The 25,702-nt window shown below is 49.0% G+C and overlaps 2 protein-coding genes across 4 annotated transcripts in view; both read right to left on the bottom strand.

The window, feature by feature from the left end:
- PI16 (peptidase inhibitor 16) overlaps window positions 1–1,193 on the bottom strand; it is an 18,633-nt gene extending 17,440 nt beyond the window's left edge. For all 3 annotated transcript variants that reach the window (XM_039699335.1, XM_039699334.1, XM_039699339.1), the window contains exons 1-2: window positions 1,071–1,193; window positions 320–502 (exon numbers count right to left, since the gene is read on the bottom strand). The gene's annotated coding sequence lies outside the window, so the exon portion shown is untranslated. The remainder of the gene's footprint in view (window positions 1–319; window positions 503–1,070) is intronic.
- On the bottom strand, window positions 758–25,676 carry CUNH6orf89 (chromosome unknown C6orf89 homolog). The gene is made up of 8 exons (XM_039699333.1): window positions 25,626–25,676; window positions 22,097–22,304; window positions 20,554–20,719; window positions 7,965–8,119; window positions 7,536–7,657; window positions 6,356–6,482; window positions 5,544–5,667; window positions 758–5,175 (listed from the first exon to the last, which is right to left on the bottom strand). The coding sequence occupies exons 2-8, from the start codon at window positions 22,283–22,285 to the stop codon at window positions 5,090–5,092; spliced, it is 969 nt and encodes a 322-aa protein (XP_039555267.1). The 5' UTR covers window positions 22,286–22,304; window positions 25,626–25,676; the 3' UTR covers window positions 758–5,089.
- Window positions 25,677–25,702: the final 26 nt, after the last annotated feature.

Raw genomic sequence — 25,702 nt, forward strand, 5'->3', positions numbered from 1 at the left:
CTCTTCCCTGAACCAGCAGGAGAGGGGAGCAGGAGAGGAAGAGCAGGGTACAGAGCTGAGCTGGCCCCAAACAGGAGAGCTGGGAGTCTGTGGCTGCCCTCGGGGCTGGCTGGAACACCAAACCATGGGCTCTGCATTGACAGGATGTGTGCATTGCAGCTTTCCTTCTCCCCACACCCCATGGAGCAGCAGCCACTGCACGGGGACAGGGACAGGAGGCACACACCAACACCTGACAGGCTCTGCTCCAGCCTGCTGGCTCCAGCCTGCCCCACTCTGCAGCACAGAAGTGACCAAGCCTGGGCTTCTACTGACTCACATCTCCAGGGTCTCCAGCGGGGCTGGCCGGTGTCTAACAGGGCTCCTGCTGTGGGAGTAACAGGATCTCTCTCTTTTCTCCCTACTCGCCCGGATTTATGAGCTCTGGAGGAGTTTATCGTCTTCCACGCCTCAAAGTTTGGCTAAAATCAACTCAAATGTGAAGGATATATGGAGATTGTTGCTGGGAAGAAAAGAAAGGAGGGACAGGCAGAGCCGTTGCATCAACTTTGTTCAGAGAATCAGGCTAAAACTCACAGAAAGTTTCCCAAACTGCTCATTTTTCACAGTGTTTCTTATGACATTTTCCTAACAAAAGTGTTCTGACTTTTCATTTAGAATTACACTTCCCTTAGAAAAAGTGCCCCAAAAAAGGTTAAAGAACCCCTCAATAGCTGATATGCAACATGAAAATAAAAATCAGGAAAAGGGAAAAGGGTCATTAACACTTGTATTTAATTGCAAAAATTAAAAACTTTTTTATTCTTCTTACATACAAATCTCATTTATTTACATACTTTACAGGCTTTTCTCAAGTATTTACAAAGTTTGCAATATATTAAATTAGGACCATCCATAAAATTCTGCATTAAGTGCATATTCACATTCTTTTTTTTTTATCCATCACTAAGTTTAGTGTTCAGCATTGAAACAGTCTTTATGCATATATAGCTTTACTTCCCAGCACCTATGAGCCTTTAGAATGTGGCTCCCCTCCCCAAGACAAAGAGATAATGCTAAAAGTAAATCACCTGCCATTTGTTTGAATGTCCAAAGCAAAGGGAAGTCCAGCATCTCCCTTGTCTAACTCAGCAGGACACTAAATCTGCCCTTTACAAGGAGGAGGTTCCTGAAGAGGAGGATTTCGAGTTCTACCTATAAAAATTACCAAGAGGAGAAAGTTTGGTTTGCAGGAAGCCAAAGCTCTTTGTGCACCCATCAAAATGGCCTCACCCAAGGAAATGTTCAATTCTCCTGGGGGCCACAGGGCTGAACGAGGACCTGGGATTGGGGTGTGGGGAAACTCCCCTCCTGGAGAGAGGGAACAAGAGGGTTTCAAGGCAGAAGGATCCCCATTTCTGAGACACTGGTGTTTATAGAGCTCCCATCTCTACCATGAGATGCTCTCCTGCTCCCCACCTCCTCCTGCTGCTGCTGGAGCCCAGGAGGGAGGGGAGGTGCTTTGATCCAGCCCAGACAAACCAGCTTCTCCTCCAGAACACTGCAAAAACAGGCTTGGTGGGAGAAGCTGCACTCTGGAGACGCACAGGAAATCTGACTCAAAGCTCTCCAGGGCCTTGCAAAGAGATCCCTCAGGGGAATCAATGTGTGCAATAACAGTGGGCAGGGAAAAAAATTGAAAAGGAACAAAGAAAGCAAAAAAAGAATCAATAGAAACTGCCAGGTTGGCTCCCTTGGGGGCCGCTGATTTCCTGGTACTGAAGTAAATCATAATAATCCTTTCTCCTCCTTTCAGATACCCTGAGTTCAGGACTGACTGACAGCACTGGTCAGTGACCCCTGCTTTGGGGAGCAGCTTTAAACCACGATGCTCCTGCCCAGCTGACAGGGACAGCCTGTCCTTCCAGCCTGGCAAGTGCAGAGGTGACCCCTCCTCACCTCTGCCCACTGGGCTCGTGGGGAGTACCGATTTCTGGTGTGACTTCAGAGCAGCTTTGCAGCCTTTGGGATGTGGGGTGAGGAGGATTCCAGCTCCCAGCTCACAGGCAATGAGCTCTAAAGCACACAAAGGGATTTTAAAATGTATTAACTGGGAACTTGTGTGAGCTGGGCAGAGGGAAAGTGGGAGATTGTCCAAACCAGCACAGAGAGTGCAAAAGAGGAGCTGAGGTGAGGGAGACCATGGTGGGACACCCCTCTGTGACTCATGTGATCATGGCTGTGAAACCTCAACAGCTGCAGGAACAGCCCTGTTCCACCTGAGCAGGCCACTAGGACCACCAGCCTCCCTAGGGAAGTCCTGCAGCCTTTCCAGGGACTCTGTGAAGCTGGAGCTCTGGATGTGGAAGACGACCAGGGCTTAATTGCAATAAAGGTATCAAAACCTCCCTTTGGCCATCCCAGTTCTGCCATTGTGGCCTCACCTCCGGGTTTCCCGCTGTGGCTCCTTGCCTGCCCTGGGATGTGGAAGGTGTGAGCACCACTCCTCTGGCAGCTGGAGACAGGAGCTGCTCTGGAAGCCGTGCTGCAGGCTGGGGCTCTGCACTTCGGCCAAAATTGACTCTTTATCAGCAGGAGAATTGCCCTCCTGTTTTAGTTTAGCAGCTAATTCCTTACAGCCTTTGGAAGAGGAAGAGAAAATATACCGGAGAGCTTAAAAACAAATGATGTAAGCTCCGAAGGGAGCGAGGCTGGGACATATGCAATGTATCGCTGAGACAGAGCTGGAAACTTATGCAGAGCCCATAAAGTGCACTTGGAAGGCTGCTCTGCACACAGGCCAGACTCACCAGCTCCTGTCCAACCAGCTGCAACTCTTCAAGGAAGGCTGCAACTCTTCGAGGAAGGGAGAAGCACTACGTGAGAACATTTCTGCTAAACAGACACAAACCTGCCCCTTCCTCCCCCCAGTCCAAACAGCAACTGTAAATAGATCCATTTTCTCTGCTTCTTCCCGAAAGAGCCAGCCAGCCACAATGGCTTAAGTGTGACTCTCAAAATCCAGGCATTTCACAGACACTTGGGAATTGTCTCCGCAGCTCTTTTACAAGTTACAGTCAAGGACACTTAGCGGTGACAGTGTCACCGAACCGCCGCAATCTCAGCAAGAATGGCTCCAGCAGCATCTTTGAGCAAATGCTTTACAAAAATGGGTCAGATACAAAAGCAGTGAGAGGTGAAGTAACCTGGCAGCCTTTGAATTTGATTTGAGAAGCTGCCAAAGTGTAAATAGCAACAGTCACTAATGAGGCCCTAATTCTGCCATCACTGAACTCCCAAATTTCCATTAACTAAGACCCAGGCTTTAAGAGGAAGGAGGGGGGTGGTGTGTGTGTGTGTCTTGGCATGTACAAGATTTAATGTAGTGTCATGAGTGTGAAATACACTCCAAGCAGTGAGAACACTAATGCAAGTTCTATTAGCCCAATTCCCTTTAATACTCGGTAACAAATTATATCAGTCCTTTTCTATCCTGAGAGAGCCAGACTCTCCCCTTTTGGTTCTACTGGATCTGGTGTGTGTCCAGCATCAAGGGCCATGCACAGACTGACACAGGTGCTGGGCTTGTTCTCATTGTTTTGACAGGAGAAAAACAAGGGTTATGCATAGAAATGTTTGTAGTGTCAAGGCCTCAGACTAAATTCTTTGGAGCAGGAACTGTCCTCTGCCTTATTCTTGTACAGGAGCCAGAAGTGGTCATCCCACTTGGCAGCTTTTGTCAACTCCTAATCAGATTAGCACAATGTTTGCTCCCATTCTCCTCAAAAACAAAGGCTGGACAGACATTTTCCCAATCTGTCATTTTACATGTACCTAAAATATTTACAGAGAAAAAGGCTCTTGCTCCTGAGAACAGAGTTAACCAAAACCCCTCCCAACTCCATATTAACAAGTGTGAGAGTATGTCCTGAACTCCAGCCCTGGCCTATGAGTTCAGCCTGCCACATCTGTAAATGATCTTCAGCAGTGGGATCAGACCCAAAGGATCAGACTTGGAAGGGAGCGGAGCATCCGCAGTCTGCACACACCGAACCCGAGCCTCTCTCAGGGCACTGGAGACAGCGCTGCTCCAGCAGCAGGAAACACGCAAAGGCAGCTTGGAAAGGACCCAGGAAAAACCAACGTTCATTCTGAAGACAGAGTTCCAGGTCTGGAAGGAGTCAATGCAAAAATATGCCAGGGAAGAGGGAGGTTTCAGGTGCTCCCAGAGGTACCGTGGGCTGGGAACGCAGGCAGTGCCTCCAAAAACAAGGAGCAGCTGAGAACGGCTGTGCAGCCCTTGGTGTCTGAGGTGAAAGCTGGACAGAGCTGCTCTCTCCCAGCCCCAGCTCCATCCAGAACTCCAGCACTGCCAGCACCTCTAAGATGTGTGTCAGTGTTTTTGCAGGAAAGGAAGTGGAGGTGAAGAAAAGCACAATTACCATTTGACTCAACTCACAACCTGCTGACAGAGAGCTGCAGAAGGGTGATCACAACACAGAGAGGCCTGAAGGGATTCTTTTGGTACAAGAAGGATGCAGTGGGTGAGTTTCTGCCCTCAGGCTCAAGGCTCTCCCCAGCCAGGGAGCAGGAGCCAAGGTCAGCTCTGCAGGGCTCACACATCTGCAGACGTGAGTGCTGGGACACATCACCAATCCATTCCCTTTATAGAACAGGCCTGACTACACAGGCTCAAAGCTTCCTCCTCAGGAGGAATGTACACAGAAATGTCACACACCCCATCCACTCCCAAACCCCCAGGAAGTTTCAGAAGTGCCATAATCCACAAAGAACATAAGGTGAATCTCATCCTGAGAAATCCATCTGCTGCTCCTGGAAAAAAAAACCCTTTTCTGCAAACCCTGGGCTTACCTGAGGGGACAGGGAGGGTCATAAATAGCTTGAGCTTCTCCCAAAATACATTTGAGGAAAGGCAAAGGATTACCTCAAGGGTCAGGAAAATAGTCCTTTTTAAACACTGTAAACATGCAGGGTGGCAAAGCTGCCTGCCCCAGTTGCCCCGGCTCGCTCCTTTCAAGACGCTGCCTTGGCTTCAAAGCTGAAAGTCTTCTTGTCCTGGGAACAGCTCTGTTTTCCCACCCCAGCACCCTTAGCTGGCAGCTCCATCACAAATCACCGCTGGCTCTGTCCCTCTGGCCGTGAAGCTCATTGTCCAGTGATCTGTGCTGGCATAACCTTGGGAAGAGGCAATGGAGAGGCTCTGTTAGATGAGCCCATCCTTAACGAGTGCTCCCATTCCCCACAAAGGGATGTGGTCATGCAGGAGCTCTTTGGAAAGACCCTTCCCTCAGTGGGCACTGGGTTTGTAATGCCCATTGTGTACCCACACTGCTCAGCCTGGAGCATCTCCAGTGTTGGAGTTCCAGGTCACAAACTCCCAGTCCAGGAGGATCACTCCCTGTGCTGTGACAAACAGGCACACACCAGTCTGGAGGTGACAATGGCACAAACCACCATCCCAGGTGTCAGACAGAAAAGACCCAGCTGGAAGCACTCTCCTGACTGCACTTCCAGTCCCTGCCAGCCACAGCTCTGGTACTCACCCAAATCTCCAGCTTCCAGCTCCACCTTGAACACCTCACAGTGTCCTCTGCACGTGTCCAGGGGTGCAACAGTCAGGGTGAGCTGCCCACTCCCAACAGCAAAGAGGCTGTGCAGGCTGTAGCTCTAGGATGAGAGGAGAGGATTTCAAAAGCCTGGCCAGCTCTCCTTGGCTCTGTCTGCCCAAAGCAGGGACAGTCACTGCCCTGCAGGCAGGTGAGACAGAGCAAACAACACGTTTGCTGCTCCACCAGGTATCAGTGGAGCACAGAATCTTAGCTGAGGTCAGCTGCATGCAAGGGCTCTCCTCTGCTCCAAGGCAAGGCAGAGCCTGCACATCCCCACAACCCAGGAAAACACAGAGGAGGAGATCAGGCCAGAAGCCTGAAGTGTCTCAGAATGAGTGAGACTCACTGCCAGGAACAGCTCCTAAAATGCAACTCTTAAAACAATCCTGCCCAACTGTGCACACAAAGACCTCACCCAGCTGTAGAGCAAGGCCAGACACATGAATGGAGCAGGAAAGGGGTGTTGGAATAAGATGATCTTTAAGTCCCTCTGTTTCTGTGACATCTCCAGCTCCAAGGGAGATGGGCACAGGGCATCTCCTGCCCCAAAGTAGACACAAGTGCTGGGAGGCAAAGCCACCTTGAGATGCCACTTTACACAGGGATGGACAGAACTCATACAACCCCAAAAGCTCCTTTTCAGGACTGAATCAGCTAAAAATACCCTGCAAATCCCACAAAAACTCAGACCTGCTGGGAGGCAACTCATGGACAGGAAGAGAATGCCTTTGGAATTAATTTCTCACCTTATTCCCCAAATCTGGGTGGCGGATGAGGAAGCAGCTCTCCAGAGACACTGTCTTGGGGAAGGACAGCAAAGAGGAAGCAGGGAAAAATTCCTGGAGAATCCGGGATCTATTCACAGACTTGTTCCTAAATGAACGAGCCCATGTTAAAGAATCATCATACAATGACAGTGTTTGCATTTAAAAGCTACTTTCCAGATAAAAGTCTTGCCAAACATTCATGCTTGATAAACAGCATGACAGACTAGCCCTGGGAGTCAGGAGCAAAATTCAACCTCAGCCTCTAAATCTGCTCCTTCCCACTCTCCTCTGGGCTCCTGCACCAGGATCATGTAAAGAGGGAACAAACAGATTCTTATGGATACCTGAACTTCATTTCCCTCTCCTTTTCCCTTAAAATGATCCAGGTCATTGACCAGATCCATTAATTACAGAAGATGCAGAGAGGTGGCATCATATACAACCACAACTGAACCCACATTGTGAGGCAGGGGGATAGTCTCTAGACCAGGAAATGTAACTGGAAAAGGCCAGGTGGGACTTGTTATCTTTACACCCCTGTCTAGGGGACTGACATGATTAATTCTTTTGTATCCTGACCATCTCTCTACCAGTGCTTACTCTGAGACCTCAGAGAGCTCTGAGTTGCTCACACATCTTGCTCACATTTGACCTTTATGGGGCAAAGAGTTTTTGGTTAACAGGGGCAGGATTAGACTTGGCTGTATTTTCTGCACAAGACCAAACACAAACTGCAGGATTCTTTGAATTTCCATTACTTCTCAGTGTTTGCAGAAGTCACAGCATCTCTTGTCAGTCAGCACCAGTGGTAGAGGATTTTCACTGAGTAGACAGAGGTGATAGAAATGTGAAACAGTTGTCTCAGGTGATCAGATCACAGCCCAGAGGATTTACAGCCTGAAGATCAGGACCAGGCAGACTCTGGGATAATTTTATCTTATAAGGGAAGCAATAGCTAGAGACCAAGCACCAACTCTCCACTTTTAGTGCAGAAGTCTCATCCTCAGAACAAATCAGTGCCAGCAAGCAGAAGCAGCCTCACTCCTGCACACCTTCCCTCCAGTTGAACTGCAACTTGCAGGCACTGGTGCTTCACACAGGCAGAGCCTGAGCACCCCTACAGAAAGGATGTGTCCATCCATCACATGTTCTGACTCACCAGGGAAAGAAAAATGGGCAGCTCCACAATTCAGCTGGATTTTCTTCTATTATAACCTCTGCCAGTTCTGGATCCTGGGACTGAAAATGCTTCAGTTCTTCATAGGAGAGATGCTGCCCTGTCTTAAAGAACATGAAACACAGATAAAAGCTGTGCCCACGGGGTTGCCCCCTGCTCCCATTTCCCTCCCACTAGAAAACATCCAACAGCACATGGATTGCTAAGTGTCCAAATACAATGAACATTAGTCAGAGGAACAATGGAGGGAGCTCTCTCCTCCCACATCTTCACACTGGGGTGAAATGTCTTCTCAGACACATGTCCTGACTGAGCAGTTTGAATTCATGGGTGAAAATACTGGGCAGGGGTTTAGGGCTTGTGCTGTTCAAGTCTGGACTCATCACCCAGCCTCACAAATCCCTGCATTACCTTGATTAGAAAAGGCTGATGCCTCTGGAGCTTTTCTGATAGCTCTCTGAAGTCTGTCACTATGTGAAGGCTTTTCACAGCAGAACAGACTGTGCAGTTTGCAGGAAGTGCAGAAGTGTTCTGTCTGCAACCTGCTGCCCACCAGTCCTGGCATTCTGGGGAAGAAACAAGGGAAACCTCTTTAGTAAGACCAAAAATGGAATGGAAAGGAGACAAATCCAATGATAAACTCATTATCCCTAACAGGAAACACTGAGATTTCTTATAGTTTCTGATGGCTGTAACTCAAAAAGAAGCAGCTTCATCAGGCAGGGAACTGGAGGGAATGCTTCCAGCACCTTTTGGAGATAGAGCTGAAGGTTGTGAGCAATGGGAGAGCTCATGGAAATTCCATTTCTCTGTACATGAGGCACACATGCTCAGCTACCTTTCCATGAGCAACAGAGGGATGGCAACCATCATATGTAGTGTAATTAAACTGAAACAAGTCCAGGAGCAAAAGAGCAACCCAAAAGTGTTATCAAGGAGATAACACCCAGTAAACAGAAAAGATCCAAGATGGGAAGAATAACTCCCATATGGTGTCATGAACCCTGCTAGGACATACCTGAAATCATCACCCTCCCCTTTACCACTGTGTTAATTTAGAAATTTGTCCCAGGCAATGGTTGCCCAATCTCTGATGTGCAGAAGATGCTGGGGAAATGTCAGATTTCACCAAGACATGCTGTTGCTGTTTTCATTCATCCCATGCACTGACTTGAAGAGGAAACTGGGAGAAAAGTCCCAGCATGAGCAACCCCTGGACCACAGCCACATTCATTGTAAATTCCAAAAATTGTCATTACACCACAATCAGCTGAACTGGCCAAAAATAAACATTGCATATGTTTACATCTTCACAAATTTAATTTTTACATGAAAACACAACTTAATGGCCTCCTTCAATTAACAGTTCCCCCCAAAAAACCAAAGAAACATTAAGAGAAGGGACTTGGTGCAGCAGGGAATGAGCAGGACAATGCTGAACACCCCATGCATTTCTATGTAAAGGATGTGCAGAGCAGCCACCACACTGAAAGGGTGTGGCTCTAATTTACAGAACCACACAAAGATCAAATTCCAACTCCTGGCCCTGCACAGAGACATCCCAAACTCCCACCCTGTGTCTCAGAATGTTGTCCAAACTCTCCTGGAGCTCTGGCAGCCTCGGGGCCGTGCCCATTCTCAGGGAGCCTGGGCAGTGCCCAGCACCCTCTGGGGGAAGAACTTTCCCCTGATCTCCAGCCTAAAGGCCCACAAGACAAATTTTATATTTGGAGATACAGCAGCAGGTTGTGAGAAATTGGAGGGCTTAATGGAAATTCCACTTCAAACACAGATTTTATGGCAGTGACAGCCCTTGTTCTGCAGCCTTAATCCAAGAGGCTTAATATGGGCAGTGGCAGCAAACCCATCCCAGGCCTGATCTGTCAGGGTGGGACAGGAAAAACCCATGGCCTGGGACACATCTCACGTGAAATACCCAGGAATCTGTCCTCACCAACAGGCCCACCCTGCCAGCACATGTCAAAACAGCTCCAAAGTCTCCTGGACATTGCTGCAGGCAAACTCAGAAAACAGAGGGGATGGCAAAGGGAGAAAGAGGAGTGAAGTCTGGCTGAAAAATCAAGCTGGGAAACACGGATGCACAGCAGCTTTTTGGGGGAATAAGGACAATGCACAAAGTGCTTGTCACTGCCACTGCAATTTCCAGCCACGCTCATGCTCCTGCACAAGGCTAAAAGGGATGAACAGCACTTTCTGGGAAGCTCTTGTTTTATTTTCCCCTCTGACATCTGCAACAGGCCACAAGGAATGCTACAGAGGATTTATGTTCATTGGGACATAACAACAAGGAGCAGACTGGGATTAATTTTGCTTCTTTCTTGCTGAGTATTTCCAACTCCCAAATGCTGCATTTCCCACCCTACCGCTGGGATATGGACTGAAAGGGATCAGGATAGAATTCCTAATCTTTCTGGAAGATGCATCTACACTGCTTACAGGGAAAGGGGAAAAAAGGCAAAACAAAGTGTAAAATCCTTCTTGCAAGCAGAAGTCCCAGTCCCATGAGAAACTGCACCAATGTACTTTCCCTCCCTGCTCACAAGAGAAAAAAGAAAATCTTTGTTCCACTGCCTGTAGAAAGCTTCAGTTTTACAACAACAAAAAAACTCAACTCACAAAAAACAGCTGGTCAGTGACAGGAAACAAAAGGCTGAAAGATCCCACCAGAGAAAGGGCAGTCGCTGTGAGGAGAACACGAAAACATCTCTATGGTCTGTCATCAGACGGGGCGTAGCAAGACTGTAATTTCTCTCTGGGCAAAACTCAGAAACCTCATCCCTAAGCATTAAGCACAGTTGTCCCCAAATTTTCCCTCTGGGCTCAGGGTAGTACCCCACAGAACAGGATGCTAATCAGCTTGACAGTACAGAGCTTGATTCCTCTTTTGAGCCAGGCTGGGATATTTGCATTCTCAATTGCTCGATTCAGGAGGTGATTTCTTTTCCCCATGAATAACCAGAGCAGAGCACTGGCTGAGATGCATTTCAAATGCTGCAAGTGGGGTTGTGGGATATTTTTTTCCCCCGGTAATTAATCTTTTAGATTTATTGTGGAGGGTGTTAGTCTGTGCACCAGCATGTGTGTGACTGGCATGACAAGTACAGGCCTGCCCTTCCCAGGGAGGGCGGGAGGAGAGATGGTGCACAGAGGAGCCAACTGCCACTGGGGACAGGGCAGGATTTTACCCAGGATGCTGATTGTCTCTCCTCACCCTCCCTGCATTCCTTTTACATTATCACCCTGCCTGCCCAGACACCCTGGGGATTGCCGGTGGAGGCTGAGCAGCGCTGTCTGTGCACACACACACACGGCTGGATGCAAATGGAAGATGCTCTTTTCAGCCCAGCACAGCCCTCACACCACGGTCCCATCCACACGCTGAAGTGCTGGGCGTGGGCAACCATCCCCGTGGAGCTGGAGTGCAGGAGAGCAGCTGCAGCAGTGACACATCCTTTACACGACAGAAGTGGGGCCAACTTCTCTCTGCTTTCTCACCCCTTTTTGAGGGGCAGCCTTCAGTTTGTTCAACAGAACTTCAGTTCCCCATTGGCCACAAGCACCTCATATTTCCTTTTATGTGTTATTATTTCTCCAGAACAAGAGCTGCCTTCTCCCCCATGTCAGGAGAGCTCCTAGCAGAGCCAGGCCTGGGACTTTCAGCTGCTAACACAGCACAGACCAAGAGATAACAATCTTCCCTTAAAACACGTCTATGATTAATACTACAAGGAGTTTATGACTCTACTTTCCACTATGCAGAGAAATAATTTTCAAGTCACCCTCAATTTAAAATGAGTACCCCGCCCTTCTTGGCTGTTTTCACAGAGGATCTCCCAAATTTTTGGCTGCCCACAGCACTAGAGAGGGGTGTGTGTGCACAGCCCCAGAGATGCTGGGTGTGGATGATCAGATTGTAAACTCAAGGTTCCTGGGAAGACCTGGCCCTGCTGCTGCCCATTGCAGCAAAGCAAGTCAACTCATGGAAACTTGCCCACGTGGATGTGAGAGCAGGATCTCAGCAAGCCCTGCTCTCTTTAGGGACCACATAGAGGGTGCAGGCTCAATCTGCCAGTGCAGGAGGTTCAAAGGGAAGCCCCTAGCAGGGGGAACTTTTGTTCCTGCAGGATTCAGAGCAAAGGTCTGCTCCTGACCCTAACAAAGTGTTCAAAACACAAACCCTCCTGCTTGTAGCCCTGCAGGTGCTGAGGCAGTTTGCTGGCTCCCCACCAAGCTGGTTTGCCCCCTAGCACTCTGGGCTGCAAGGCTGTAGCCATCTCCACCAGGCAACTCCAGCCAGGTCAGAACAGGGAAGTCTGGCCACAAGGAAGACCCCCCCCAGCACTTCACAGCCCCCCCAGGTGTTGTGTCTGCAGGGGCCATTGCTGCCATCACCCACAGCCACTGAGAGGAAGCTCCCCAGAGGACTGAGCAGCTCCACAGCCTGCCAAGGCTGGCTCCAAATCCCAGATCCCTCTCTCTGAGGATGAGACTATTCCCCAGACCAACCACATACTTCACTGGGGCCAATCCTAGGAATATATTCAAGCAAGCACTGAATGAACTCAGGGCTCCCAAGAATCACTGTGCACTGAATATTCCCCAGGCACTTCTCTGCCCTTTCTTGTAGGTCCATTGTACAAACCTGGGTGTTTCATTAAAAAGGGATTCTGCCCCTCTGCCCTGCTCAGGTGAGACCCCACCTGCAGAGCTGCCCCCACTCTGGGACTCCAGCACAAGAAGAATGTGGAGCTGCTGGAGTGAGTCCCAAGGAAGCCACAGAAATACTCTGAGGGCTGGAGCCCCTCTGCTCTGGAGCCAGGCTGGGAGAGCTGGGGGTATTCCTCTGGAGAGGAAAAGGCTCTTGGATCCCTTTCCAGTGCCTAAAGGAGATCCCAGAGAGCTGGAGAGGGATCTGGGACAAGGCCTGGAGTGTCAGGGTGAGGGGGAATGGCTTCCACTGCCACAGGACAGGGACAGATGGGCTATTGGAAAGAAATTCTTCCCTGGGAGGGTGGGGAGGCCCACAGAGAGCCCAGAGGATCTGTGGCTGCCCCATCTCAGGAATCGTTCAAGGCCAGGCTTGATGGGGCTTGGAGTAACCTGGGATGGTGGAAAAATTTAGGCATCAATTTATGATCACAGTGTATTACACAGGTAAATCCCATAATTTTTACTTTACAGATCTGAGAATTCCAAGCTCTGTAGTTACCAGGTGGCACAGTTTGGAAGAGGCATTTGGAGCACCTTTGTTGCACAAGCAATGTTCCCATCTTGCTGCAAATTCTTCACTAGGCTAAAAATTAATTTGATCATTTATAATGTCATGTCAAAGTCAGGCTAAACTGATGGGCTCTTAAGTAAGTCAGGCAGGAAACAAGGATTATTAATTACAGCCTGCAAGTCCTGATTAAGGACTGCATCACAGTGGGGCTTTAAATACATACTACAAAGAGTGTCCCTGTTCAGCACAAGCTCCTCACCCCTCCCTCATATTGAACTTTTATTGTAGCTCTGGGTATATTGAATATATTTATGCCACGAGAAGAAAGTACCTCCCAGTTTTAGAAACAGCTAGGAACAAAATAACAGCTACAAAAAACTCCATCAAGAACCCCTTTATTGTTGTTCTGGGTAGAAGTCAACAGCTTGAAGAACTACTCGTTCATCTCACTAATGGGTAACGGCTGCTCCTGCACAGGGATCATTAGTCAACCTCGAGCAAAGCACGAAAATGATTTTGATCCAACCAGACATTGTGAAATCAAGTCTGCTGAGCCGAGCCCAAGAGGAATTCACAGTCTGCTGGGGCAAAAGAGCATTATTTCCAGGAGAAATCTGCACCTACCAGTCTCAAGAATGGAAAGCAGGGGCCAAGCTGTCAGGAAAGCACCCCAAGTCCAGCTGCACCTCTGGTTACCTGCCCCAGTGACAGCTTGTGCTGCATGAGCAATCTGCCTCAGAGGAACAGCTTTGGAAACAAATCCCTCCCAGCTGCTGTCACCTGCCTGATGGTGGCCTCAGCCTGTAAAAGGTTTGACATGTCTGTGTCACAAGTGCACAGAGGGCTCTGCAGGCTGCTAAATGCCTCTGCAAGAGGCCACCTATGGCAAATGCTGATCCCAGGGAAGCAAATGCAAAGTAAGGATTCACTCTGCAAATGAGGAAACAAGAAATGTTGGAGGATTCACAATATAGAAGTAAAAGGAAGAGTATTTTATGTTCCACAGCACCACAATGGTTTGGGGTTAGTTGCTGCCAGCAAACCCAAATAAACAGTTCACTGGCTGAACCAAGGCCAAAGTAACAGAGTATGAACAGCTTGGCACCACCCTGCCCTGCAAAGTCAGCCGTTTTTTTTCCCCTCTCAACGAGCCAACACATGTCTGTTGGTTGCTTTCAGGTTATATCATAAAAGGGTTGTTTACACACAAAAGATCAGATAAACTGGCAGCTGTGCAGTGATGGGAGGGAGCCCTGCACATGCTGTGACCCACAACCACCTCCAAATGCTTCAGCCCCCAGAGCAGTGCATGAAAACACACACGAAAACAAGAGCAAAAACCAGCTCAACTTTGCTGAGGAAAAAAAAAAAGTAACATCCTCTGAGAGCAAGAGGAGAGGAAACAAGTTAGAAATCAGATCCTGCCTTACCTCCCAAGCAGCCTTATTGCTCAACCCTTCCTTCTGAGCAGACCCGTGCTCCTTGGGCTCAGGAATGGGTCAGACAGCATGGGCTGCAAAGCCCATGGGGAAAGGCTGGATGGACACCTGGGTGCCTAGCTCACAGGGAAAGGCTGGATGAACATGTGGGTGCTCAGCTCACAGGGAAAGGCTGGATGAACATGTGGGTGCTCAGCTCACAGGGAAAGGCTGGATGAACATGTGGGTGCTCAGCTCACAGGGAAAGGCTGGATGAACATGTGGGTGCTCAGCTCACAGGGAAAGGCTGGATGAACATGTGGGTGCTCAGCTCACAGGGAAAGGCTGGATGAACATGTGGGTGCTCAGCTCACAGGGAAAGGCTGGATGAACATGTGGGTGCTCAGCTCACAGGGAAAGGCTGGATGAACATGTGGGTGCTCAGCTCACAGGGAAAGGCTGGATGAACATGTGGGTGCTCAGCTCACAGGGAAAGGCTGGATGAACATGTGGGTGCTCAGCTCACAGGGAAAGGCTGGATGAACATGTGGGTGCTCAGCTCACAGGGAAAGGCTGGATGAACATGTGGGTGCTCAGCTCACAGGGAAAGGCTGGATGAACATGTGGGTGCTCAGCTCACAGGGAAAGGCTGGATGAACATGTGGGTGCTCAGCTCACAGGGAAAGGCTGGATGAACATGTGGGTGCTCAGCTCACAGGGAAAGGCTGGATGAACATGTGGGTGCTCAGCTCACAGGGAAAGGCTGGATGAACATGTGGGTGCTCAGCTCACAGGGAAAGGCTGGATGAACATGTGGGTGCTCAGCTCACAGGGAAAGGCTGGATGAACACCTGGGTGCTCAGCTCACAGGGAAAGGTTAGATGAATACCTGGGTGCCCAGCTCACAGGGAAAAAGGTTGGATGAACATGTGGGTGCTCAGCTCACAGGGAAAGGGTAGATGAATACCTGGGTGCCCAGCTCACAGGGAAAGGGTAGATGAATACCTGGGTGCCCAGCTCACAGGGAAAGGCTGGATGAATACCTGGGTGCCCAGGCTGCTCTCAAGAAGCAGCAAGTCTCTGTGCAAGGCAGGCAGGCTGGATGCTCCCCTTCTGCACAAAGCCGTGCCAAGGATAAAAACTCTCCAAGGCTGGAGTGAGAGAAGCATAGGGGAAAGTGTTTTGCCTGCAAAGGGTTAAGATGAGGGAAGAGAAGGGCTGGCCAAGCGCCAAGGCAAGCCTCCAGCTAAACCCAAGGTGGGCCAGCCAAGAGGCAGAGGCTGCTGCCCTCTCCCAGTAACCAGCTGCTGCCCTCCCCCAGTAACCCAGCCTGCTGTGACCCATCCCCACAAATAGCTCTGGCACCCAGCAGGCTTTAGTAACACAGTGACAGGCCATTTACAAGGTGTTGCTAAACACTGCTCCTCCAGCTGGGCTCCTTTCACTACAATAATTACACATAAAGCTGTAAACATGATTTTAGCCCTACTGGTCTAGGCAAAAAGGGGTATTTAACACTTCTTCTTCAAGCTGAGGATAACTTGCACAGGATCTCTTTTCTAGCACTGAGATCCATGTGTGGTTTTGTCTGATTTTAGCTGTGCTGAGCAGTTACTGACCCAGCTGATCCTGGGCTGTGCAGGATGAGGGTGCCCAGGACCAAGTGTCATCATTAAAAGCAAAGCTGGATTTTCCTTGAGGTCATTACAACCCCTCCTACCAGTACAACGTGCAAATTGTCACGTTAGGCCACAGCCTATTCCCCACTGACAGACCTGCTTTGCTGAGGTTTTTGAGCTGCAAGGACTGAACTTAGCACAGGCAGACACACAAGTTAATGTGAGAGCAGCTTAATGCTCTGCTCATCACATCATTGCATGGCTGGCAGGGAACAGTTACCAACCAACTAACACCAAAAATCATATTTAGATATTAACAAAGCTATAGAGATGACACAGTTGTGAAGGAAAGAAAAATCAGATGAGTGACTACCAGTGTGGTTTTAAAACTTCTGGTAAAAGAATAGAAAACCCCTTTTCATTTGGCTTTACAGCAGACTTTGAGAGCTCATGCATTCCTAATGCTTGCAGGGGAGAGAGGAAAACTTGCACCCCTGTTTTGCACCAGAGAACTGAAACACAGAGGGAGTTGTCCATCCCAGCCTGTGTGAGAAATCAATCCAGAATGCACAGGTCCTACATTTCCCTGGAATAGCATTAGGTAGCTGTGAGTTAACCCATCAAAATACACCATGTTCCTTACAGCAGGTAGACCCAGAGGTCTGACAGCCCACTGCCATTTATAACCTCTCTGGGGTTATAAATGAAGGGCTGATGTGCCAAGAGCAGCCAACGTGACCCAGCACCAGGGCTTTCACAAGCTCTGCATAAACACCAGCTCAGGAAGAGCAAATGCAAACCACATTTCCACAGACATTTTCCCCAACCACAGCGACCTTGCCCTGGGAAAACAGCTGGAAGAGAGGCACAGACCCAAGGGTCTAAGAGTCAGCTATCAAGGAACAAAGGGTGGGAACATAAGGTTTAATATGGGAATTGATCCGGGGAAAAAAGTCAGTAAGAAAGAGAGCATAGAGACAGGCAAAAAGGAAATTTACTTTGGACTCAATCCTATAAACAATTCGAGAGAGTTTTGTGGATGCTGCTGCTCACCTCGGCTGCTCAAAGGTCCACCCACAGCCACTGACAGACAGACAGCCCTTGTCACCCACAGCACAGCTCTTGGGTGGAAGGCAGTAGGATGGAGGGCAGGTCACCGTGAGCAGGAGAGCACATCCTGCACCTCTGCACCTCCCAAAGCCTCACCACCACTCTGACTGGAGCTCTTGGCTCTCGGGGGAAACCCAGCAACTGAGCTGCCCTTGTTCTGCAACACAAACCTGGCTGCTCAGCCCACGCCTCCCAGCAGAGCAGGCTCCAACCTCAACCCCGCACACAGGAAAGCTGCCCCAAAGCTCAGGAGGGACAGCTCAGCCCAGGCTGTCCCTGCCTGCCCAGGCACAGAGGAAGGAGCCAGACCACCCGTGTCCAGGGCACGGCAACGTGTGCCAGCACTGCCGGTGGGCCACGGCAGCCTCCAGCTGACAGCAGGTGGCTTTCAACAGGAACAGCCCAAGCTGGCTTGGAACTGGTGCCTGAGCACAGAGAGCTCCAAGCTCCATCCTCAGCCCCCTCAAAATTTTCTTCCCAGAACCTACATAGGGAAAGGAAGGGGAGTCTGTACGTCCAGTCCCTTCATTAGTGGTTTTGTCTGCTGCTCAGGCACAGTGCAAACATCTCCCTTCTAGAGACAGGAGACTCAGAGGGGATCTCATTAAGGCATATAAATATCTCCAAGGGATGCCAAGAGGATGTGCTAGACTTTTCCATGGTGCCCAGCAACATGTTTTAGGCACAAACTAAAACACAAGAATTCCACCTCAACCTGAGGAGGAACTTCTTCCCATGGAGGGTGGCAGAGCACTGGAACAGCTGCCAGGGAGGCCATGTCCCCCCCTGTGTACCCATTCCAAACCCACCTGTTCCAGGTGACCCTGCCTTGGCAGTGGGGTTGGACTGCATGGCCTGCAAAAGTCCTTTACAACACAAACTACTTTGGCATTCTGTGATCAGAGAACACCAGACCTGCCTGCAAGACCTCCTGGACTTAAACTCTCATCAACAAACAGGACACGAGATGCAGCTTTACCCCTTTCCTTCAGCAGACCACAAGGCCAAAGTTAGGGGCAACATAATGCAACACACAAAAAGCAGAACTGAAAGGGCTTGGTAGAGCACTCAGCCCCAAGCCATGGAACTGCCTCTTCCAGATTCCTGCTGGATGGCTTCACCAGTGTCCTCTGGGCAGCAAGCTGTGATGGTGACACCAGTGTCACTGGGACAGTGTCAGTGGCTGCAGCTGCCTGCTGGGAAGCCAGGACATGAGGGATTCCCACAGGAACCCAGCCAAGGTTCAGGCTGGGTGCTGCACTCTCCCATTTAAATAGCCAGGGTCTTGTCCAGTTCCTTTTGCTGAGGCAGGATCAAAGTCACTCCAGCCAACCCCTATTAATCTGTTAATTGGGACATGCTGTGGCTTCCACCACAACCTAATTCTGTCAAAAACAGAGCAGGAACTGCCTCTCTCCTCTCCTCTTTCCCCCAGAACTGGATTGTTGCCCACCCTATTGCTCATTTCTTCTCAAGACTTACAGGACTCACAGAAGCATGAGGGATTTTATGTGCATTTAAATAACAACACTGCATCCTTCCTCTCCATCCATCCCTCCCTTTTCCCCTGCTCCTCTGGATGTTTCCCCATCATTCAGCTGGTTTTTCCAAAGTTAGGCCAGAACTGCTCCTGCTCTTATTTATCTTTATTCCCTTTTCCCCTGTTCCTCTGGATGTTTCCCCATCCCCTCATCATGCAGCTGCTTTTTCCAAAGTTAGGCCAGAACTGCTCCTGCTCTTATTTATCTTTACAAGGAGATCCTCATGGTTTCAGGCAGCCCTTGTCCTACAAACTTTAGCTATGCCAAGGAACCTCCCTGGGCTCTTCTCACCCAAAGGTACCCTGTGGTAGCGGAAGGAAGAACTTGTCAACTTTCTGGACAAAATCTGATTGAATAAACACAATAGAACCACAGAATGGTTTGGGTTGGAAAATTCACCTTGCTTCACCCCGTGCCATGGGCAGAGACACCTTCCACTGTCCCAGGTTGCTCCAAGTTCACCTTGCTTCACCCTGTGCCATGGGCAGAGACCTTCCACTGTCCCAGGTTGCTCCAAGCCCTGTCCAACCAGGCCTTGAAAGATTCCAGAGATGGGGCAGACACAGCTGCTCTGGGCAACCTGTACCAGGGCCTCCCCACCTTCATAGGGAGGAATTTCTTCCTAACATCCAACCTCCCTTCAAATTTAGGCCCTTCCCACTTGTCCTGTCACTCCTCGCCCTTGTGCACAGTCAAATGAGCCTGGCCTTGAAAGATTCCAGAGATGAGGCAGCCTCAGCTGCTCTGGGCAACCTGTACCAGGGCCTCCCCACCTTCATAGGGAGGAATTTCTTCCTAACATCCAACCTGCCTTCAAATTTAGGCCATTCCCCCTTGTCCTGTCACTCCTAGCCCTTGTGAAAAGTGAAATGAGCACTAAAATTCCCATTGGATTCCATCTCAACACAGGAGCAGGGGGGTGTTCACCCATGGAAAAGCTGGAATGCAGGAGATAAGCAGGCTCCTAATGTCAAGTGCTTATCAGAGCCATCTTCTCACCTTTGTTTTTCACTCCCAGAGATATCCCAATCCATAAGGAATAAGAGGAACAATGGGGGATACCCTGTCCCACCCATACAAATTGGACTCAACAGAAATCCCGTGTCAGCGTCATTGGAAAAGAGGGAGGGAGGGAATGCAGAATGGTGCTGCCATTTCAGGAAGCCCTTTTTAGCTCTGGCAGGAAGGTCAGAGCCAACACAGACAACTCCAGCACAATGAGGTGCCCGAGCTAAATATAAACATGACAAGGGCACGGCTACAGGAGTTTGTTTTTACAGTGAGCCACCAGGCCATCAACATTGTGCCACATCCCTGCTCAAAATAATTCACAGCTTTATCATCACTGACAGTCTTTGTGTTCCAGCAGAGGCAGAGCCCAGGCTTGCACCCACCTGCCAGGCTAAGTCAGTGAAATGATTAACCAAGAATGAGAAATAGCCAAACTTTTCCATTTCTATTATGCCATTCTAGGAAAATCTAGGCTGTTGTTCTCCTGTGATGGGATCACCTCACAGGGAACCCTTATCTGACTTCCTCACACACACAGACACTGCCCTCAATGTCACGTAAACATGACAGCACTCAATCCCCCAGGCCTTTCCCAATATGCCAAACTCCTTTTCCTTAAACCAGGCCACAAGTTGAGGTTTTTACACTTTGCTCACAGATAACAAGATTTGGTTGAGAAACTGGTTTTGCCTTACTCAGAAAAAACAAGAAAAGGTGACATCTCCCTAGCAGAGCTATCTCAGTTCTGGTTTTCAGAAGTGCAAAGATTTCTAGAGAAAAGGGAACTCTTGTGGAAGAAAGACCCAAGGTGTTAAAAGCAAGGAAAAGAGAATGTGCAAGAACAAAATTAACAAGTTGGAGATAAAATATGCTTCAGCCCCAGTGAAGCTAGAACTCAGGATGCTATTTTTAAGTACAGTGGTAGGAAAAGAAAACCATGATGCTAAGCCAGCAACACATTTGTGGTGCCCTGGAGACGTTCGAGTGACTCTCGTGGCTGGTATTTAAGTTGGTATTTCTTGCTAGGCTTATGTTACAGCACAGAAAACATTTCCTTACTCTCCAACATGTACTTCTTGGCAATGGGCAGGGACAGCAGCCGGATGTGCCCCACCAGGGAGCCCCAGGCCTGGGCTCTGGAGAGTGGTGCTTCAGGTGGCAGCGGGTTGTAGGGCTGGATCACCAAGTAAACAGTCAGCAACACCAAGCCCAGGGTGAGCAGTCCCTGCAAGGGAAAAGAGGCACAGAGTTAATCACACTGCAGGGAGCTGAGGTGTCCTCACTCCAGGACACACCTTCTGCTGGTATCAAAGGGCTGTGGCTGTGCACCACAACATGAACACTCTTATTTTTTTGCTGTGTCTCCTCGTTCAGCTGCAATGCTATTTATGTGCACAGTGTTGTCAGCCAGTTTTATTATTAGGGCTGTCCACAGATGAAATTAAGCAGCCTTCAAACCCAAGCCACACAAACAGCTTTGTTCCTGTATTTTAGCACTGCAAATAATCCAGCATGAGATCAATCAGGATTATCTACAGATAGTTCCTTTTCCTCCCTACCTAATCAAATAAAAGCTTGCACTCCTGCCATGCCTCTTACACAAGGAAAACCCTGTGGCTTTTGCAAACATCCGTCAAGCCTCGAAACACTTTGGCAGAGTTGGCACCAGCTCCCTCCTCCATACCAGAATCCCAAATAAGCCTTCAAGAGCTGACATGACGCATTTCTCCCCCTGGCCAAAGTCAAACTGAATCAACAGCAAAAACAAGAACAGAAGCTGAAAGTTCAAATTTGCAGTTTCCTGTACTCCTGCCTAATTTTACAGCTTTTTATAGGACACGAGGAAGAGAGCTTGAAGTTTTTTCCAAATAAAATCCATTGCAATGGATTTGTAGAGATTACACTCTCTTATTACTGAATATTATGTCAGCGGGAAGCTTTTCAGACTTGAAGCAAACATCTGCTATAGTGGAAAGTGTCCTGCCCATGGAAGGCACTTGGAACTAGATGATCTTTAAGATCTCTTCCAACTCAAACCAGTCTGGGATTGAATGGTCTCAAACCTACCTAACAATAGCATCCTTTCACTCACTTTGCAAAAGTTTTTACAGAATCTTTTAGTTAAGGCTTTTAAAACATTTTTCTACCATCAAGCATGATGATAATAGCTTTATTTCATAGACCAGAAGGAGAATAAAGACATGTAGAAGTTTGTGACAGGGTCAGAAAGAGAGCCATGTTCACTTCATGACTCAACCCTGAACTTCAAGAATCTCCTTCCTTCCTCACATTTCCATTCAGGATGCCAACACTAGGAATTTTAGTCTGAAAAATCAATCCAAATCTCATTATTTAATAATTTATGGGAGAGGAAGATGTTGACAATGTAAATTTACAGCACACATGAGGAATTCCAAATTTTGACCAGATATCTCCTGTTCTCAAAGCAGCTCATGGCATGAAGGAAGGAAGCTACACTTCACAGCTTTTTAAATAAAGATCTTGGAAAATTCATCAAGAAAATGCAATGGGAATAAAAAGCTCAGGTGCAAAGGAGAACCCTGACCCTCAATGCTGTGCTCATGCACAAAAGTCATCTTACCTTGTAGAGAGCCACTAAGACAGGGTACCGTGGAGGGCCCCTCTGGGGTTCGTTTCTTTCCAAGAGTTGCTTGATGAACTTCTCAATGGCTTTTTCTGACATGCCACACTGGTGGCCAGTCTGTCTCACCAGATCAATGGTCTCAGAGAGCTTGTCATAGATGCTGAGCTCGTTGGCTGAAAGCTCCATGGCCTCCGAGCAGAAATGCCTGAGGAGAGATGGGGTGTGTTAACAGGAATCCACTGCAGCCACACAACCCGACAGCAGTGATGCACAGCCATCCCAGGAACGTGGCAGGGCCCAGGAAAGAAGGAAAGCTCCTCTGGAGCAAACCTGCTCCCAGCCAACAGCACAACACTGTGCACCCCAAACAGTCTCTGCTGCTTCAGGATCTCCCACCAACTCAAAGAAGCCGTGAAATTTCCTGACAAGAGCAGAACCGGCCGAGATTCGCAGCTTATGTAAATGAACAAAGCTCCCCAGAAATCCATGAAACTCCATTTATTCATCTCCTCCAAATGAATCCGTCCCATAAAGCAATTGCTCACCGAGTACAAAAGGCAACAATACAAAGCTGATCATCACACGCAGCAGCCCTGCTAAGCCCTCCCGCGCTACAATTTCAGTCGCTTCTTTTAACCCAGATTTGTTTTTCACTAAATCCCCCGTCAGCAGTGGGACAGGACAGAGAAACAAGCAGAATGTGTCGGGCAAAGTTCGGCAGTTTACAATTTGTTTAAATTTTCGCAACCTAATGTCAAAGCCAACTGATTATTGAGTAACAGCAACGTGAGAGTGGCTGCCCTGCAGGCAACAAAGCCCCCACCTTCCTCTCCAAGTTTGCCTGCAGGTCAGAGATGCCACAGAACCAAATATCCCAGCAAGAACTGCATTGTGCTGGGTGACAAAATGGCATCTGACAGCAAATTATTTCTCACTTATAAGAACACACCCATGAGAGATCAACATTAAGTTGCCAAAAAAAAAAAGTATACTTCTCTACCACTTTCACTCTGCCACAAAGACCTCTTTGAGAGCAGCTGATGGGCTCAAGAAAAGATGTAAAGAAATTGCTGGACAAGGTACAAGCTGCCAATGTGAGGATCACACTGTAAAAATTTTTCCTACTGCTTGGGAAAAACACTGGCACTGCCTGGGGGAAAGGCAGAATCTGCAGAGTTTTGCTTTGCCTCTCGTTTCTGATGTGGGTAACACTAACCTGATCAAACTGGGCCAGCTGGGAGAGAGTTGAGCAATGCTCTGCCCTGAGAGCACAGCCTGAGCATCATCACATAAAAACACAAGAAGCACAATGGATAATCACAGCTGAAAACTGAAATCACGCCCCTGTCCCCATTTTGCTCTACAGTTTCCAGGCCCAGGAACCATGAATTCACTTGACCACTCTGCTCCCCAGATTGTGTCCCTGCACTGTGAGAGCTGTAACTATTCACTGGCTCTGCACACAGCTCCAGCACAGCCCGCCTGGGAAAGCACAGACTGCTCTGCTCACCTGAGCACACACCGACCAGCCCTGAGCAGCAAGACACCTAAACTCAGATTTGCTCAGCTGTAGTTTGTCCTGGCTGCTCCCACGGCACAAATCAGCCACAACTCTGTGTGTGGACAGAACCAGAGACATGACAAAGTTCAGATTTGAACTCTGATTTGCTTTTAAAGAACTGGCTGACAGCTCTCCCCCTAAACCACCTACAAGTCACTCCTCAAGCAAGGGTGATGTTAATATCTCTTTTTAATGCAAGACTGGGATGTATTTTCAAAAACCCCCAGGTTTCACAGCTTCAGTGATGGCTCTTCTGCCCACAAGATCCCCTGTTCTGCCCTTGCACACTTGTTTATATGGTCACATGGAGCATCAGATCAGGAAAATTATCTGGCTGAAAAATAACCCAGATTTGTTTGGTCAGCAGCTGCCTAAGCATCCAACTCCAGCAGTTAATGTCAGATGTTCTATTAACATCAGCGTCAAATTTCCAGCCACAGAAACACCAAAAAGGTAAAAATGCCAAATTAAAACCCAACTCTGAGAACATACTGCACTGTGTTACCAGGTTAATTAGCTCCTGGCCCTCTTCTACCGACATTCCCTGCATTCCATGCAACTATTTGTCCCAGATCTTGCCACCTGAGCAGCCCCATGGGCAAGCAAAGCAGGTTGAGTCAATAACATCTCACATTAACCTCTCCAAGACAAGGACTTCTCTTCGTCATCTGTAAAGCACCTGCCACGCACGTGACAACAAAAACAAGGCATTGCTTTACTAACTCATTCATGCAATACCCTGATTCATGGAACACACAGGAGCCAGCACATCTGCAGGATATTAAAGCCCATTTATTTCCCCCCCTCCAGCTTTTCTAGTTACTCCAGTTGCCTGGACACTGTAAGTGGTGTGCTGAGTGGTCTAAAAGATTATCAGTGTCCTCTGGCTCCCGAGTGCCAAAGCTTTCCCCCCTGAAGCTGTCCCGTGCAGAATTCCAGCAGATTCAACAAGCTTCTCCTGCTGCAGGATCTGCCTGGAACCACTCATAACAAACATCCCCACAGAAATGCTGTCAAACGCTGTGGTTTCTCCTTTTCCAAACATCACAAAAATCCTGCTAAAACACAACGCTGAGATATACCCCAGTTCTCACCCCTCTCCATTTACATTCCACTCTGAGCAAACACCTTTGTAGACAGCCCCTGTAAATCACAGACACTGAAAACCCAATCCAGCTCCTTCACAACATCAAGAGTAACTCAACCCTCCAGCTAGGAAATAAGGCATTATGCTCCCACATTGCTGGGAGAACAGATGAGGCCTTAAAAAACAAATAACAACCCATTCTTTCCCTTCCTATCCCTACAAAATAATAACAACAGGCTACTGTACCCTCTTTGCCACCACACTCACTGTGCAGGGCTCATCCCTTGCAAACCCCTCAGAGAGAGGCCTTTAAACGAGGAACCCATATGTTATTCTGGTTTTTTATGAACTCCACCACCCCGGGAGGAACCAGCAGCTCTCTCCACGAACAGACACAGTGATGGCACTTGGCTGGCAGGGTTTGCACCCCAGCGCCCAGCTCTGCCCACGGACCCCAGGGTGCTTAGTCCAAGGCTTTAGAAGGTAAATATTTAGACCGAAACGGTGCTGGAGGAGTCTTTAAAAGGGAAAGCTCGCTCGCCTTGCGGGTGAACCTACAACGATGTACATATATATAGATACAGATATAAAAATATATATGATATATATTGATGCCGCCCCTGTCGCCCTGCCAGGGGATCAGGTCCCAGCCTGGGGCTGAAACCCCTCCGGAGGGATCCCCACCCGGCCACAGCCCTACGGCCTCGCCCGTGTTCCTGCGAGGCAGAGCAGCCCCAGCCAGGGCTATTCTTACACATAAATCCATAAACTAAGTATGACACCCCCACCCCGGCTCCGGCCTCCACAAGCCGGGGACCCCCCCAGGCCGAGGCCGCAATCCGGGCCCCCGCGCCCCCCGCCCGCGCCCGCGGCCTCACCCCGCTCGCGTCCCGCCCGGCGGCTCCTCCCGCTCCGGCTGCGGCCCCGCCCGGCCCGCTCCGCTCCGCTCCGGCCG

This window comes from Passer montanus, unplaced genomic scaffold (assembly GCF_014805655.1).
Source record: "Passer montanus isolate IOZ18808 unplaced genomic scaffold, ASM1480565v1 scaffold132, whole genome shotgun sequence".
NCBI classification, from domain to species: Eukaryota; Metazoa; Chordata; class Aves; order Passeriformes; family Passeridae; genus Passer; species Passer montanus.

Coding starts and splice junctions, on each gene's coding strand:
- CUNH6orf89 (XM_039699333.1), bottom strand. CDS start 22,285: ATGGAGCTTTCAGCCAACGAGCTCAGCATCTATGACAAGCTCTCTGAG. Junction 8,120..20,553: donor CAAGAAGTACATGTTGGAGA/GTAAGGAAATGT, acceptor TTTCTTCCCCAG/AATGCCAGGACTGGTGGGCA. Junction 7,658..7,964: donor ATCAGCCTTTTCTAATCAAG/GTAATGCAGGGA, acceptor ATGTTCTTTAAG/ACAGGGCAGCATCTCTCCTA.